General features: G+C 34.5%; 2 protein-coding genes across 2 annotated transcripts; one reads left to right on the forward strand and one right to left on the reverse strand.

Annotated features, from left to right (window-relative positions):
- Positions 1-2,238: 2,238 nt before the first annotated feature.
- Positions 2,239-5,216, reverse strand: LOC130587160 (sporozoite surface protein 2-like; the record flags this gene model as incomplete). The annotated part of the gene is made up of 5 exons (XM_057388123.1): positions 5,166-5,216; positions 3,418-3,846; positions 3,283-3,315; positions 2,554-3,000; positions 2,239-2,469 (listed from the first exon to the last, which is right to left on the reverse strand). Coding segments are annotated over exons 1-5 (1,191 nt in total), but the record flags the coding sequence as incomplete, so codon positions are not given.
- On the forward strand, positions 5,215-18,537 carry LOC130587161 (butyrophilin subfamily 1 member A1-like). Its single transcript, XM_057388127.1, has 6 exons — positions 5,215-5,629; positions 8,234-8,524; positions 16,263-16,283; positions 16,430-16,456; positions 17,804-18,011; positions 18,270-18,537. Exons 1-6 carry the CDS (start codon positions 5,215-5,217, stop codon positions 18,535-18,537), a joined length of 1,230 nt encoding a protein of 409 aa, XP_057244110.1.
- The last annotated feature ends 85 nt before the right edge of the window (positions 18,538-18,622 follow it).

Here is an 18,622-nt window from a genome sequence, read left to right on the forward strand (position 1 = left end):
CGAGTGGCTCTGCCGGAAAACGCAAACCCCATAAAACCCCATAAAAACACCATAAAAACCCCATAAAACCCCCAAAAGGGCAAAGATCGATCCCAACCCCGTCCCGAGGAGCCGCCGGGCCCGTCCTGCTCGGGTGAAGAATTCCCGGTGGGAAAAATCCCGGGATTAATGAATTTCATGGGAATCGAGGGATTTAATTGCGTTAATTTGGGGGGTGAGGTGGGCGGGGCGTGGGCGGATTTTCCCGCGGGAATTCGGCGCGGGTTTTTCCCTGAATGTGGGGAAAAACAGGGAAAAAAACCCAGGAAATCCTAGGAAAAAGTAGGGGGAAATGGGGAAAAACTGGGGAAAATGGGAAAAAACAGGGAAAAAACAGGGGGAAATGGGGAGAAACAGGGAAAAATGGGGAAAATCAGGGAAAAACAGGGAAATTCCAGGGAAAAAAGACAGGAAAACGAGGGGAAAAGCAGAGGAAAACTGGAAAAACCAGGGAAAAATGGGGGAAAATGGGAAATTCCAGGGGAAAAACAGGAAAAGCAGGGAGAAAACAGGGAAAACCAGGGAAAAAACGGGGAAAAACCAGGGGAAATGGGAGATCCCAGGGGAAAAAAACCAGGAAATCCTAGGAAAAAGCAGGGGAAAATGGGGAAAAATGGGGAAAAACAGGGAAAAATGGGAAATTCCAGGGGAAAAATGGGAAATTCCAGGGGAAAAAACAGGGGGAAATGGGAAAAAAAAACCACAGAGAAAAAACGGGGAAAAAGGGAAATTCCAGGGAAAAAAACAGGAAAAACAGGGAAAAATGGGAAATTCCAGGGGAAAAAAAACCAGGAAATCCCAGGAAAAAAAGAAAACACCAGGAAAACACAAGGAATTTTATTTAATATAAAATTTAATGTAAAAAATCTAATAGAAAAATTCCAGTATAAAATTTTAATAACATTTATATAAATGTTATATAAATGTTATTAAATTAATATATATAGTCCAATATAAAAATTTAGTAATAATGCCTATATAAAAAGTTTGATATAGAAATTCCAATATAAATATTTAATGTCACAATTCTAATATAAAAATTTAACAATATAAAAATTTCAATATAAAAATTCCAATTAAAAAATTTATATAAACATTTATATAAGATTTAATGCAATTCCAATATAASAATTCAAATTTAGAAATTCGATATTAAAATTCTAATATAAAAGTTTAATATCACAATTCCAATATAAAAACGTAATATAAAAATTCCAATATAAAAGTTTGATATGACAATTTAATGTAACAATGTGATATAAAAATTCCAATATAAAAATTTAATATCACAATTACAATATAAAAATTTATTAATATAAATATTCCAATCTGAAGATGTAATATAAAAATTCCAATATAAAAATATAATAGAAATATTTTATATAAAATTTAATATTAAAACTCCAATATAGAAATTTAATATAAAATTTTAATGTAACAATTTAATATAACAACTTAATGTAACAATTCCAACATAAAAATTTTATATCAAAATTTAATACAATTGCAATATAGAATTTAAATATAACACTTTAACATAACAATTCCAATATAAAAATTTAATATACCAATTCCAATATAAACATTTAAAATAAAAATTTTATACAATTCCAATATAGAAATTTAATATAACAATTTAACATGATAATTCCAATATAAAAATTTAATATAAAAACTTAATACAATTCTAATATAGAAATTTAATATAACTATTCTAATATAGAAATTTAATCTAACAATTTAATATAACAATTCCAATATAAAAATTTAATATAACAATTCCAATATAGAAATTTAATATACCAATTTAATATAGCAATTTAATGTAATAATTTAATATAACAATTTAATATAACAATTTAATGTTACAATTTAATATAACAATTTAATGTTACAATTTAATGTTACAATTTGATATAAAATTCAATATAAAAATTTCAGATAACAATTTACTATCACAATTTAATATAAACTCTTTCCCCCTCTGTCCGTTCCCCGTTTTTCCCTCGGGAAGGCCCCGCAGAGCTCCGGGCTCTCCATGGATTCCCCGTTCCGGTGGCTGTGGCTGCTCCCGCTCCTGGAGCTCCCGTCCCACCTGGGCGCAGGTGAGAGAGGGACCTTCTGGTGGGGATCAGTGGGATTGTTGGGATTGTTCAGATCAATGGGATAAATGGGATTGTTGGGATCAGTGGGATTGTTGGGATCAATGGGATCAATGGGATTGTTGGGATAAATGGGATAAATGGGATTGTTGGGATTATTGGGATCATTGGGATCAGTGGGATTGTTGGGATCAGTGGGATTGTTGGGATTGTTGGGATCAATGGGATAAATGGGATTGTTGGGATCAGTGGGATTGTTGGGATCAATGGGATAAATGGGATTGTTGGGATTATTGGGATCCTTGGGATCGTTGGGATCAATGGGATTGTTGGGATAAATGGGATCATTGGGATCAGTGGGATCAATGGGATCAGTGGGATCAATGGGATAAATGGGATTGTTGGGGTCAATGGGATAAATGGGATTGTTGAGATTATTGGGATCAATGGGATCATTGGGATTATTGGGATCATTGGGATTGTTGGGATTATTGGGATCATTGGGATTGTTGGGATCAATGGGATCTTTGGGATCAATGGGATCATTGGGATCGTTGGGATCATTGGGATGATTCGGATCAATGGGATTGTTGGGATCAATGGGATAAATGGGATCATTGGGATCAATGGGATCGTTGGGATCATTGGGATCAATGGGATCATTGGGATCGTTGGGATCATTGGGATCATTGGGATCGCTGGGATCATTGGGATAAATGGAATCAATGGGATCAATGGGATTGTTTGGATCGTTATGATCATTGGGATCATTGGGATCGTTGGGATAAATGGGATCATTGGGATTATTGGGATCATTGGGATCAGTGGGATAAATGGGATTGTTGGGATCAATGGGATTGTTGGAATCAATAGGATCAATGAGATCATTTGGATCATTCGGATTGTCTGGATCCTTGGGATCATTGGGATCTTTGCGATCAATGGGATTGTTAGGATAAATGGAATCAATGGGATCAATGGGATCATTGAGATTGTTGGAATTGTCCCGATCATTGGGGCCATTGGGATCATTGGGATAAATGGGATCATTGGGATCATTTGGATCATTGGGATCATTTGGATTCCTGGGATAGTTTGGATCAATGGGATCAATGGTATGAATAGGCTCAATGGGATCAATGGGATCATTGGGATTGTTTGGATCATTTGGATTGTTGGGATTTTTGGGATAAATGGGATTGTTGGGATCAATGCAATCATTGAGATTGTTGGAATTGTCCAGATTGTTGGGATTGTGGGGATCAATGGGATCAATGGGATCATTGGGATTGTTGGTATCAATGGGATCATTGGGATCATGAGGATTGTTGGGATCATTGGGATTGTCAGGGTTGTCAGGATCATTGGGATTCTTGGGATCATTGGGATTGTTCRGATCATTGGGATCATTGGGATTGTTRGGATCACTGGGGTCATTGGGACCGTTGGGATCATTGGGATCGTCGGAATCATTGGGATAGATGGGATTGATGGTATCAATGGGATCATTGGGATTGCTGGGATCAGTGGGATCATTGGGATCGTTGTGATTGTTTGGATTACTGGGATTGTCGGGATCATTGGAATTGTTAGGATTGTTTGGATTCTTGGGGTCCTTGGGATTGTAGGGATTGTTGGGATTACTGGGATTGTTGGGATCATCAGAATCATTGGGATTGTTTGGATCATTGGGATCATCCTTTCCCTGGTATTTCCCAATATTTTAACACTCCGGAAATTGAGTTATCATTTGAAACACCCGAGGAGAAATCCACGAGCACAAATCCCGTGAACATCCCCAATTTTTGGGGGGTTTCCCACTATTTTAATGTATTTTAATGCTCTGAAAATTGAATTATTGTTCAAAACTCAATTTTGGGATCATTGGGATCAGGATTTCTTTGCGGTTTCCCAATATTTTAACACTCTGGAAAATTGAGTTATTGTTTGAAACTCAGTTTTGGGATCATTGGGATTGTCAGGATTTTTTTTGGTTTTCCCAATATTTTAACATTCCAGAAACTGAGTTATTGATCAAAACGCAATTTGGAGATTGTTGGGATTGTTGAGATTTTATTTGGGGTTTCCCAACATTTTAACACCCTGGAAATTGAATTATTGTTCTAAACTCTATTTTGGGATCATTGGGATCAGGGTTTTTTTTGGATTTCCCAATATTTTAACTCTTTGGAAATCGAGTTATCATTTGAAATGCCCGAGGTGAATCCCAAGAACATCCCTGAATTTTGGGGAATTTCTCAGTATTTTAATGCTCTGAAAATTGAATTATTGTTCAAAACTCAATTTTGAGATCATTGGGATTGTAAGGATTTTTTTTTTTTGATTTCCCAATATTTTAACACTCCAGGAATTGAATTATTGTTCGAAACTCAATTTAGGGATGGTTCGGATTGGGATTTTTTTTGGATTTGCCAATATTTTAACGCTCCGGAAATCGAGTTATTGTTTGAAAAACCCAAAGCGAATCCCATGAACATCCTCAATTTTGGGGGATTTCGCAGTATTTTAATGCTCTGAAAATTGAATTATTGTTCAAAACAAAATTTTGGGATCATTGGGATTGGGATTTTTTTTTTTTGATTTCCCAATATTTTAACACTCTGGAAATCGAGTTATTGTTCAAAACGCCTGAAGCAAATCCCGTGAACATCCCTGAATTTTGGGGGGTTTCTCAGTATTTTAATGCCCTGAAAATTGAATTATTGTTCAAAACTCAATTTTGAGGTCATTGGGATTGTAAGGATTTTTTTGGGGTTTCCCAATATTTTAACACTCCAGAAATTGAATTATTGTTCAAAATTTAATTTTGGGATAATTAGGATCATCAGGATCGTTGGAATAATCAGGATTTTTGGGGGGGTTTCCCAATATTTTAACACCCTGGAAATTGAGTTATTGTGCAAAACTCCACTTTGGGATCATTGGGATCAGGATTTTTTTTTGATTTCCCAATATTTTGACGCTCCGGAAATCAAGTTATTGTCCGAAGTGATTCCCGTGAACATCCCCGATTTTTTCTGTCTTTTCCCTCCGGATTCCTCTCYCTGCGCCCATGAAACCTCTCCCAATAAAACCCCACCCCAAGTCCCATAACCAACCCCGATTTTTTCCCGACCCAGGCGGATCCCTCGGCGCTCCCCAAACCTCGGTGCTGGCTCTCATCGGCGAGCGGGCGGTGCTGCCGTGCCGGGCCARCGCCGTTCCCGTTCCGGCCAATTTCTCCATCCACTGGACGTTCCACGGCCACTCCGGACCGGTCCCAGTGGGCGGCTGGGACGGGAACGGCGGCTCCGAGGATTGGGACGARTGCTACCGGGGCCGGGCGGGGTTTTTCCGGCGGGAATTGAGAACCGGGAACGCGTCGTTGCTGCTCGGGGACGTGCGGAGCTCGGACCGGGGTTTCTACAGCTGCCGGCTCTCGTTCGCGGGGAGATCCCAGGAGCAATCCGTGCAGCTGGAAGTGGCAGGTGGGTGGGAATTCCATCATTTCCTTCCCCCAAAAAATATCGGGAAATCTTCAAATTTTTGTTATAAATGTTAATTTTAATATATAAAAATTGTTATAAATAATATTTAATAAAAAATGTTCAAAATATTGTTATAAATATTAAATTTTAATTTTTTTTGCATTTTCTGATTGATTTTTTTTATTTGCTCTTTTTTGCCGCTAGTTTTTTGTTTGTTTGTTTTTTTTTTTTTGCTTTTTCGGTTTTATTTTTTTTTTTTTTTTTTTTTTTTTATAATTGTTTTTTTGTATTTTGAGGATTTNTTGCTTTTTCGGATTTACTTTTTTTATATTTGTTCGTTTTTTATAATTGTTTTTTTGTATTTTGAGGATTTGCATTTTTTATATTTGACATCTTCTATGTTGAATATTAGAAATAAGTATGATAATATGTAGAAAGATGTTATAATATAATATATAAAATATAGTTCAATATATAATTATGTATTATATGTTATAATACAAATAAATATTTCAATGTGTAATGATATGTAATATAAATATTACGAAATTACAATATTACTATATATAAATGCATAAATATATAAATATATAAATATATTTTAATATAAATAAAAAAATAAAAAATATAAAAAATATATACACATATTTTAAGTATATACATATAAAAATATACACATATATTTTTGTAGAAATATATAAATATATAAATGCATAAATATATAATTGTAGAAACATCTATTACATTAACATAATTATAACATAAAACAAATATTATATGATATGATGTCTGTATTTATTTTTATTTATAATGTTTTTATTATAGTCCAAAAATGCATTAAATTAGAATATGGAAATGAAGATGAGATGATGTATTCTAGAGAAAAAAATTATATCAAATATATATATTTTATCTATACATTATATAAATATATTTATTTATATAACAAGTATTTATTTCTAGAATTCGTAGAATGTTATTATTTCTATTATCTATTGTAAAAGAAATATAGCTTATATTTTTAGTTTATTCTTTATATAACATATAAAGAAATATTTCTTTCTTATGAATAAACATAAGAAATATATAATATAAAACATATTATATGTCAGATATAGTGTGTTTATTATATATTAGAAATACAATTATAAATATAAATATATATAGTTTAATTACAATATATTCTATAATATATAATAGATAATTATATTTATGTGAAAAGTATACAAGTATATTATTTTATATTATTTAATATTTTAAAAATTGAAATTTAATTATAAATTAATTCTATATTGATATTTATATTCATATTCACATGTGTTTATCATTCCAGATAATGTCGTTTATATTTTTATTTTTAACAGCTTTACATTTTATCTATTTTATCTATTTTATCTATTTATTTATATTTATATATTATGTAAATATATAATATTTTCATTTGTGTTTTATATTTTGTATATTGTATTTCGTGTCTTGTATTTTGTATTTTCTGTTTTCTCTTATCTATTTTCTATTTTCTATTTTCTATTTTCTGTATTTCTCTTTTCTTTCCTACATTGATATCTTTATTTATTTCCTACAGTTTTTTTTTTAAATTTCACACATTTGCCCAAATCCTGGGGAATTTCACTCCCAGTCCCGAGGACCTCCCGACCCCGTGGATCAAACCCCGGAAAATCCTCCGAGGCTTTCCCGCTCCTCGGGAAAGGAATCCTTGAATTCCAGGAAACCCCAATTTTGATTCCCATAAACCCCAATTTTGATTTCCATAAAACCCAAATTTTAATTTCCACAAACCCCAATTTTAACAATAATTAAATATAAATTTTCCCATTTTTCCACAGCGATTGGCAAAGCCCCGTGGGTGATCCTATTATGGAAACTCCTCAATCCTTGATTCCCATAAATTCCAATTTTAATTCCCACAAAACTCTAATTCTGATTCCCATAAAACCCCAATTTTAMTTTCCATAAACCCCAATTTTAACATTATTAATATAAAAATTTCCATTTTTCCGCAGCGATCGGTGAATCCCTGCAGCTGATCCTGTGATGGCAACTCCTGAATGAACGGAATCCTTGATTACCATAAAATCTCAAGTTTAATTTCCACAAAACTCCAATTTTAATTCCCGTAAATCCCAATTTTAATATTATTAAAATATAAATTTTCCCATTATTCCGCAGCGATCGGTGAATCCCCGTGGGTGATCCTGTGATGAAAACTCAAATCCCCAACTTTAATTCCCACAAAACCCTAATTTTAATTTCCACAAACCCCAATTTTAACATTATTAAAATATAATTTTTCCCATTTTTCTGCAGCGATCGGCGAATCCCCATGGGTGATCCTGTGATGGAAACTCAAAACCCCAATTYTAATTCCTGTAAACCCCAATTTTAACAATATTAAAATATAAATTTTCCCATTTTTCCATAGCGATCGGTGAATCCCCGCGGCTGATCCTGCGTGGCTGCGAGCGCCGGGCCCTCGGCAACTCCTCAATGAACGGAAATGCTGATTTCCACAAAATCCCAATTTTAATTCCTGCAAACCCCAATTTTAACATTATTAATATAAATTTTCCCATTTTTCCGCAGCGATTGGCGAATCCCCGCGGCTGATCCTGCACGGCCGCGAGCGCCGGGCCTTGGCCGTGTCGTGCCGCGCCTCGGGCTGGTTCCCGCGGCCGGAGCTGCTCTGGTTGGACAGACGGGGCGAGCTCCGGCCCGAATCCGGCACCGCCGCGGCCTCGGTGACCTCCGGGGGCCTTTTTGGGGTCGAGGGCTCTGTGAGGATCCAATCGGGATCGGGATCCGACCTGGAGATTTGGTGCCGGGTCCTGAACCGGCCGCTCAACGCCTCCCGCGAGACCCGGATCCGCCTGCACGGTAATTGGGTTTAATTTGATATTTTAATTTGATTTAATTTGATAATTTAATTTATTTTATTTTATTTGATAATTTAATTTAATATAATTTCATTTGATTTAATTTGAATTGATTTCATTTGATTAAATTTGGTGCCGGGTCCTGAACCAGCAGCTCAACACCTCCCACGAGGCCCGGATCCGCCTGCACCGTAATTTGACTGAATTTGATATTTTAATTTAATTTATTTTCATTTAATTTGATATAATTTGATTTAATTTAATTTGATTTGATTTAATTTGATTAAATTTGGTGCTGGATCCTGAACCGGCCTCACATCGCCTCCTGCGAGGTCTGGATCCACCTGCGTGGTAATTTGATTGAATTTGATAATTTAATTTGATTGAATTTGATAATCTGATTGAATTTGATTTCTTTTGATAATTTAATTTAATGTGATTTGATTTAATTTGATTAAATTTGGTGCTGAATCCTGAACCGGCCCCTCAGTACCTCCCGCGAGGCCCGGATCCGCCTGTGCAGTGCAACAGCATTCCCAGGGAAGGGGTCTTTGAATTGAGTTTAATTTAATTTAATTTATTTTAAGTTGATAATTTAATTTGATTTGATTTGATTTGATTTGATTTGATTTAATTTGATTAAATTCGGTGCTGGATCCTGAATGGGCGCCTCAACGCCTCCTGCAAGGCCCGGATCTGCCTGCACCGTGTGAGAAAATTGATGGGATTTTTAATCCAAAGGGTTTGGGAGTCTGGAATTTTATTTATTAGCATTGATGGATTAATTTAATTTGATTGGATTTGATTTAGCTTAATTTGATAATTTAATTTAATTTGATTTGATTTAATTTGATTAAATTTGGTGCCAGATTCTGAACTGGCAGCTCAACGCCTCCCACAAGGCCCAGATCCGCCTGCACGGGGATGGGGTCATTGAATTAAGTTTAATTTAATTTAATTTAATTTCATTTCATTTCAATTCATTTCATTTCATTTCATTTCATTTCATTTCATTTCATTCAACTTAATTTGATTGAATTTGATAATTTAATTTGATTTGATTTAATTTGATTAAATTTGCTGCCGGAGTATTTAATCCTTAAATGATTTTTAGAACCTTTAACAATGAATGGAGAACGGGATCCTTACATTATTAATTAAAAAATCGATCATTAATGGAATATTTAATCCTTAAATCATTCATAGAATCTTTATTAATACATGGAAAAAAGAATCCTTAAATAATTAATAAAATATTAATAAATAATGGAATATTTAATCCTTAAATGATTTTTAGAACATGTAACAAAGAATGGAGAATTGATTCCTTACATAATTAAGAAATTATCAATATTAATGGAATATTAATATCTGAATCATTAATAGAAGAGTCAATCATTAGTAGAATACTTAATCGTTCAATAATTTATAGATCATTATTAAATGATCGTTAAATCATTAACAAAACATAAATGGAAGAACATTTAACAATGAATGGAAAACTGAATTCTTACATAATTAAGAAAAAATCGATCATTAATGGAATATTTATTCCTTAAATAATTTATAGAAGCTTTATTAATTCTTGGAAAACTCAAACACTAAATAATTAATATTAATATTAATAATTAGGGGAATATTTAATCTTTAAATATTTTGAAGAATATTTAACAATTAATGGAGAATTGAATCCTTATATAATTAAGAAAAAATCGATCAATAATGGAATATTTAATCTTTGAATCATTCATAGAAGAGTCAATAATTAATGGACTATTGAATCCTTCAATAATTTATAGAATCTCTTTTTATTAATGGAAAATGGAATCCTTAAAGAATTAATAAAATATCAATGGTGTTTAATCCTTAAATTATTTACAGAGTCTTTATTAATTCACGGAACACTCAAACATGCAATAATTAATAAAATTATGATAATTCATGGGATAGTTAATCTTTAAATAATTTTTAGAACATTTAACAATGAATGGAAAACTGAATTCTTACATTATTAAGAAGAAATCGATCATTAATGTAATATTTAATCCTTAAATCATTTATAGAAGCTTTATTAATTCAATTTTTTAATTGAAAACCTAAACATTAAATAATTATTAAAATATTAATAATTAGGGGAATATTTAATCTTTAAATATTTTAAAGAACATTTAATAGCAAATGGAAAGCTGAATCCTTACATAATTAAGAAAAAAAAAACGATCAGTAATGGAATATTTAATCCTTAAATCATTCATGGAACCTTTATTAATGAATAGAAAATGGAGTCCTTAAAAATTAACAAAATATTAATAATTCATGGATATTTAACTTTTAAATATTTTAAAGATTTAATAACGAATGACAAATCGAAATCCTTTATTGATTATTGCAACATTATTAATTAACGGGCTATTTAATCCTTAATCGAGCACCCTTACCAACAGAATAATTAGTAATTAATCGATAATTTGCATTTTCCCGATGATTGGTTTTCCCAGACGTTTTCCTTCCCTCTGTTTCCCGGTGGCTGCGGATTTTCCTGGCGGTTCTGTTCCTGAACTTGGCCCTGATTTCCGCCGTGTTCTGCCTCCTCCGCAGTGAGTTCTGGAAATTTCCAGGGGAAAATTTGGGAAAAGGAGCCAAATTTCCCTAAAACAAACAAACAAACAAACAAACAAATAAATAAATAAATAAATAAATAAATAAATGGGGAGAAAATTCGATTTTATTTTTTCTCTTTTTTTTTTTTTTTTACACAGCGAGCCACAAGAGAATGGTGAGGGCTGGTGAGTGACCAGGATAATTAATTAATAATTGATTATTTGTTTATTAATGATCAAGTATTATTTATTAACAGTTATTTTTTAATTATTAACTATTTATGAATAATAATTCTTAATTATGATAATGCATTCTTGTCATTTGTTTTCCTATCCTCACTATAATTATATCAGTGTAAAATAATAATTATTAATTCCTATTATTATTTATTCATTATTTATTTATTATTTATTCCAAAAAGGAAGCATTCCATCGATTAATTAAAATATTAAATATGAAATAACAAAGACAAGATTTTATTAAATACTGAAAAAATAGAGAGATATAAAAATAGAAATAAAATAGGATAATAACATAAAATAATAAAATGAAATAGCGGGTAATCAAATACAATAAAATATTATAGTAAAATATAATAACAAAAAATAAAAAAAAGAAAATATATTAATTAAATATGATAATAAAGAATTTACAATAATAAATATAATAAAAAAGAATAATAAAATATCAAAGAAATCTAGACAAATATGAAAAATAAATAATAAAATAAAAAAGTAAAATAAAAAAGTAAAATAATAAATAACAAAATATAATTAATCATCAAATTAAATAATGAAATAAAATTAAAATACAATAATAAATATAATAATGAAACAGAATGATAAAATTTAATAGCAAATTATAAAATAAATATATAAAAATATAAAATAAACAATATATCATAATAAAGGAAAGTAACCAGTTTGAATGATAGATAACAAATATAATTGAATATAATAAATAAAAATTAAATTACAATAATAAAATATAAAAAATATTAAAATAAAACAGAAATAGATGTAAATACAAAGAAATAGAAAATCTTGAAAATATGAAGTATAATAATAAATTTATTAGTAACATCTCTTGAATATGCAAATTAACAGATTAAATATTCAATATCGGATGAGAAACAGTGTATGTCAGAAAACATTCATTTAAAGAAGGAATAAAGAATTAAAAAATTGAAATTTTTCACGATTTTCCAGGAAAAGTGAAGCTGGAGGTGGAAGAAGGTAAAAATGTGCAATTTCCGGGAATTCTCTCCAGATTGAAAGTTGAAATCCAGGACTGAATTTCCGTCTTTTTTTTGTTCCATTTCCTCAGTTTTACAATTTCAAATTTCACAATTTTACAATTCTGAAATCAAAGAACTCTCAAATTTACTGATTTTTTTTACAATTATGGGTATTTTTACTCAAGTTGCCCTTCGTTTTTATAAGATTGAAAATTTCTAGATGTCCCAATTCCAAAATTTATTTTCCAATTTCTCTTTTTTCTATTTTTAATATTTTCTAATATCTTAAATATTTCCTAATATTTCCTAATATTTTCCAATATTTTTTATATTTTCTGATATTTTCTGATATTTCTAATATTTTCTAATATTTTCTAATATTTTCTAATTTCTATTTTCTTGCCATTTAAAAGTCATCTGATCAACTGATTTTTTTTTTGACAAATCTCTTTTTGCTCAAGTTCAAATGAAAAAAAAAATTTAAAAATTCTGTTAAAACCCAAAAAATCTTAATAAATAAATTAATTATCGAATCAGAGAAATCTTATCAATGGAATAAAACGCAGTTGAACCCTTGGATGCATCCATYGATTCAATAATTGATTCTGAGTAATCAAAAGGGAAAAAAAAATATCATTTTTTAGATGATCAAAATTCCTAAATTGGGATTTTTGGATGTGAAAATTCCACATTTTCTGTTCCAGAGAAAAAGAAAGTGAAGTCAGTGCTGGGTGAGTTTTTTCCCTTTTTCCTTCTTTTTTTCCTTTTTCCTCCTTTTTTCCCTTTCCCTTTTTCCCCCCTTTGCACCTTTTTTCCTCTTTCCCCCATTTTTTTTCTTTCCCCCACTTTTTCCTAATTTTCTCTTTTCTCCCTTTTCCCCTCTTTTTCGCCCTTTTCCCTTTTCCCCATTTTTCCCCTTTCCCCATTTTTCTCTTCCCCTTTCTCTCCTTTCCCCCTTTTTCTCCCTTCCCCCTCTTTTTCCCTTTTATTCCCTTTTCCCTGTTTTTTCCTCTTCTTTTCCTTCTTTCCCTTTCCCCCATTTTTTCCTTTCCCCCCTTTTTCCTATTTTTCTTTTTTCACCTCTCCCCCCTTTTCCTCCTTTTCCCTTTTATTCCTGTTCTTCTCTTCCCTCCTTTTTTCCCTTTTCCCTTTTTTCCTTTTCCCCTTTTTACCTTTCCCCCCCTTTTTTCCCTTTTATTCCCTTTTCCCTGTTTTTTCCCTTTTATTCCCTTTTCCCTGTTTTTTCCCTTTTATTCCCTTTTCCCTGTTTTTTCCCTTTTTTCCCCTAACCCCATTTTTCACTTTCCCCTTTTTTCTCTTTTCCCTTTTTCCTGTTCCCTTCCCCTTTTTCCCCTTTTTCTCTTTCCCTCCTTTTTTCACTTGAATTCCCTTTTTCCTTTTTTTTTCCCTTTTTACCCTTTCCCCTCTTTTTCCTTTTTATCCCTTTTTTCCCCTTTTTTTCCTTCCCCCCCTTTTTCCCCCTTTTATTCCCTTTTTTCGCCTTTTCCCCCTTTTTTCCCATTTTTCCCTTTCTCCCCTTTTTCCCTTTTTCCTTTTCCCTTCAGAAAGGAACCCACAAACATCATCAACAAAAGCAATTAATGTTATTAAATATTAATAAATATTATTAAAACTAATAACGATTAACAACTATTATTAGGCATTATTAAATATTAATAAATATTTATATGCATTAATAAATATTGATAAATATTAATAAATATTAGCAAATTAATCTTTTTCCCGATTATTTCCTTTGATCCCACATCCGAAATTCCCAGACGGAGAAAAAGCCAAGAAACGAGCGGGTAAATCCCATTTCCTTAAAATAAATATAATTTAATTTAGTTTAATTAATTAAATTAATTAATTTCCTCAGGAAAGCAATCTTCAGCTTAATCACCTTAATTAGAATTAAAAGTGATTAATTAGAGGGCTCGATCCCATCTTTTCCTTGGGGTTCCATGGAATTTTGGTGGGAAAAGACCCCAAAATCGTGGGATCTGACCCCAAATTTTCCATGTACCCCTGGAATTCCACGGGATGGAAACTCCTCCCCCTCCCCTCCCATTTTTAGGGAAAAATTCCTGAAATTCCTGAAATCCTATAATTTAATCTGTAATTCCCCAAACCCTGAAATTTAATCGGTAATTCCCAAAATCCTGCAATTTAATGGCAGAAATCTCCCAAAGGGAAGATAATTTTGATTCTTGATTTTCTCACCAACAATTTTAATTTTTTTCCTGTGAAATTTTCCTGTAATTTCTTGTCCCGTCACTCATTCCCTGTTTTTCCTTTCCAGCAAAAATCCACTTCAAGAAACGTATGGGTAAGGAAATTTCCAGAAATTCCCATAAAATTCCCATAAATTCCCCATAAGGTCCCATAAACTTCCAATAAACTTCCAATAAATTTCCATAAATTCCCATAAAGTCCCATAAGTTTCCATAAATTACCCATAAATTCCCATAAATTATCTTAAATCCATGTAAATTCCCACAAATTCCCACAAATTCCCACAAATTCCCATAAATTCCCCATAAGTTCCTCGTAAGTTCCCATAAAGTCCCATTAATGTCCATTAATTCCCCATAAATTTCCATAAATTCCCCCAAAAGTCTCACAAATTCCCATAAATTCCCGTAACTTCTCATAAATTCCTACAAATTCCCGTAATTTCCCATAAATTAAAAAAAATTCCCATAAATTTTCATAAACTCCAATACATTTCCATAAATTCCCCATAATTTCCCCATAAATTCCCCATAAATTTTCATAAATTTCCATAAATTCCCCAGAAATTCCCCATAAATTCCCCATAAGTTGTCATAAAGTCCCATAAATTTCCATAAATTCCTATAAATTCTCTATAAATTCCCATAAATTATCCATAAATACCCATAAATTCCCATAAATTATCTTAAATCCCTGTAAAGTCCCACAAATTTCCATAAATTTACATTAATTCCCATAAATTCCCATAAATTTTCATAAATTCCTCATAAATTTCCATACATTCCCATAAATTCCCCAGAAATTTACATAAATTTCCCATCAATTCCCCATAAATTCCCCGTAAGTTCCCATAAAGTCCCATTAATTTCCATAAATTTCCCATAAATTCCTGTAAATTCCCAAATTTCCATAAATTCCCCAAAAGTCTCATAAATTCCCATAAATTCCCATGAATTTCCCATAAATTACCATGAATTCCCATAAATTCCCATAATTTCCCAAAAAATCCCAAAATTTTCATAAATTCCCATAAATTTCTGTAAATTCCCATAAATTACAATAAATTTATATAAATTCCAGTAAATACCCATAAAGTCCCATAAATTTTCATAAATTCCCATAAAATCCCATAAATTTTCATAAATTCCCATAAATTTCTGTTAATTCCCATTAATTTCCATAAATTCCCATTAATTCCTATAAATTTCCATTCCCCCCAAAGTTTATTAAAAATTTCCCGTTTTTAATAAAATTATGTTAAAATTTATTTATTGAAAAATTCGTTCATTATATTTTTATTACATTTGTTTTTTAAAAATCTTAAAAATCATTATTAAAATATTAAAATTTATCATTTAAAAGTATATAAATTATTATTAAAATATTAAAATTCATCACAAAATTTAATTATTGTTAAATATTTAAAGCTTATTAAATTATTATATCAAATTTCTTATTAAGATAATGATGTTATTAAAAATATCTGTTCTTATCTACATTATGATAAAATTATAAATTATGGAAATTATAAAAATTATAAAAATTATAAAAATATATACAAATTTAAAATTATAAAATTATGAAAGTTATAGAAATTATAAAATTGTAAAGCATACTAATTATAATATTATAAAAATTATAAAAAATTATACTTTTTTTCTTTCAGGTGAGCTGAAAGGCGAGCTGGGTAAGTGCTGAATTCACAGGAATTTGGGAATTTTGGGATTTTTGGGGGAAAAAAATCAGAATTTTGGGGCCGAAAGGGTTTTCCCGTTCTGGGAAGTATCGAATTCCCATAAAAAAAAGGAATTTTGTTTTTTTTTTTCCCCACAGATTTCTGGGAAGTGCGGAGCCACGCGGGTGAGCCAGGATTGGGGGAATGGGGTTTGGGGATTTGGGATTTGGGGATTTGGGAATTCTGGGATTGGGGGTTTGGGGAATTGGGGTTTGGGGATTTGGGGATTTGCAGATTCTGTGATTTGGGGATTGGGGTATTGGGGTTCAGGGTTTCTGGGATGTGGGGATTCAAAATTTCTGGGATTTGAGGATTCTGGGATCTGGGAAATCTGGGATTTGAGGATTCTGGGATCTGGGAAATCTGGGATTTGGGAATTTGAGGATTCTGGGATTTGGGGATCCTGGGATTTGGAGTTTCCGGGATTTGGAGTTTCTGGAATTTGGGGATTCCGGGATTTGGGGATATGAAATTTCTGGGATTTGGGGATTTGAAGTTTCTGGGATTCGGGGATTGTGGGATTTGGGGTTTCGGAGAATTCTGGGGTTTGGGGTTTCTGGGATTTGGGGATTGGGGATTTGGGGTTTGGGGATTTTGGGGTTTGCGGATTCTGTGATTTGGGGATTGGGGGATTGGGGTTCAGGGTTTCTGGGATTTGAGGATTCTGGGAAATCTGGGTTTTGGGGATTCTGGGATTTGGAATTTCTGGGATTTGGGGGTTTGGGGATACAAAATTTATGGGATTTGAGGATTCTGGGATTTGGGGTTTCTGGGATCTGGGAAATCTGGGATTTGAGGATTCTGGGATCTGGGGATCCTGGGATTTGGAGTTTCTGGGATTTGGAGTTTCTGGGATTTGGGGATTCTGGGGTTTGGGGATATGAAATTTCTGGGATTTCGGGTTTCTGGGATTTGGGGATTTGGGGGTTCAGGGATTCCAGGATTTGGGGATTTGGAGTTTCTGGGATTTGGGGATTCCATAAATTTTTGGGATTTGGGGATTCTGGGGAATGGGGATTTGGAGTTTCTGGGATTTGAGGATTCCAGCATTCGGGCATTCCGCGGCCGCTCAGCTCCCCGCAGCCCCGGGAATGTCCCGTTCCCATTCGGTATCTCCGCTCCTCTCCCGGCTCCTCCCCGTTCTCTCCCGGTATCTCCGCTCCTCCTCCCCCGTTCCCATTCGAGATCTCCGCTCCTCTCACGGTTCCTCCCCGTTCTCCCCCGAGATCTCCGCTCCTCTCCCGGGGATCTCCGCTCCCCTTCGGGATCTGCGCTCCTCTCACGGTTCCTCCCCGTTCTCTCCCGGTATCTCCGCTCCTCTCCCGGTTCCTCCCCGTTCTCTCCCGGTATCTCCGCTCCTCTCACGGTTCCTCCCCGTTCTCTCCCGGTATCTCCGCTCCTCTCACGTCTCCTCCCCGTTCTCTCCCGGTATCTCCGCTCCTCTCACGGCTCCTCCCCGTTCTCTCCCGCAGCTCCGGTATCTCTGGACCCCACCCCGCGGCTCCTGGAGCTCGGGGACGCGCGGGCTCCGCTCCCGACGGCGGCGCTGCTGGGGCGGGAGGCGCTGGGGGCCGGGAAGCGCTACTGGGAGGTGGAGCTGGGCCGGGAGCGGCGCTGGGCGCTCGGAGTGACCGGGGACGGAGCGGGCGGTGACCGCCGGAGTGACCGCTGGGGTGACCATCGGACTGACCAATGGGGGGACCATCGGGGGGACCATCGGAGTGACCGCTGGGGTGACCGCTGGAGTGACCACCGGGGTGACCGCCGGAATGACCCCCAGGACGATCCCCGGAATGACCCCCGGAATGACCCCCGCGATGACCCCAGGGATGACCATCGGAATGAGCCCTGGGGCGATCCCCGCGGTGACCCCCGGGACGATCCCCGGAATGACCCTCGGAGTGACCCCCGGAGTGACCCCCGGGCCGATCCCCAGCGCTCCTGGGCTCTCCGCGCCTCCCAGGGACGGCTTTTCTGCGGCGGCCGCGCCGTCGGGGAGCAGCGGGAGGGTCTCTCGGTGCTCGGAGTGCTCCTGGACCCGGAGGAAGAGCGGCTGGAATTTTACGATGTGGAGAAGAAGGATTTGGTGGCGAGGATGGCGCTGGGGGACGGGGAGGAACCCCCGGGAAAATTCTTCCCGTTCGTGTCCCAAGGGGAGGAGGGGCCACTCCGGATCCGCCCAGTGCCGATCCCGGGGCGGGTTTGAATACGGGAAAAGGATCCGCGGGACGGAGGGAAGGGGAAAATCCTGAATGTCAGGGAATTAAATATGGGGAAAGTTGAGGCCGTGG

Source organism: Malurus melanocephalus, unplaced genomic scaffold, assembly GCF_030028575.1.
Source record: "Malurus melanocephalus ecotype Western Australia unplaced genomic scaffold, MMel_1.1 scaffold_1585, whole genome shotgun sequence".
In the NCBI taxonomy this organism is placed as follows: Eukaryota; Metazoa; Chordata; class Aves; order Passeriformes; family Maluridae; genus Malurus; species Malurus melanocephalus.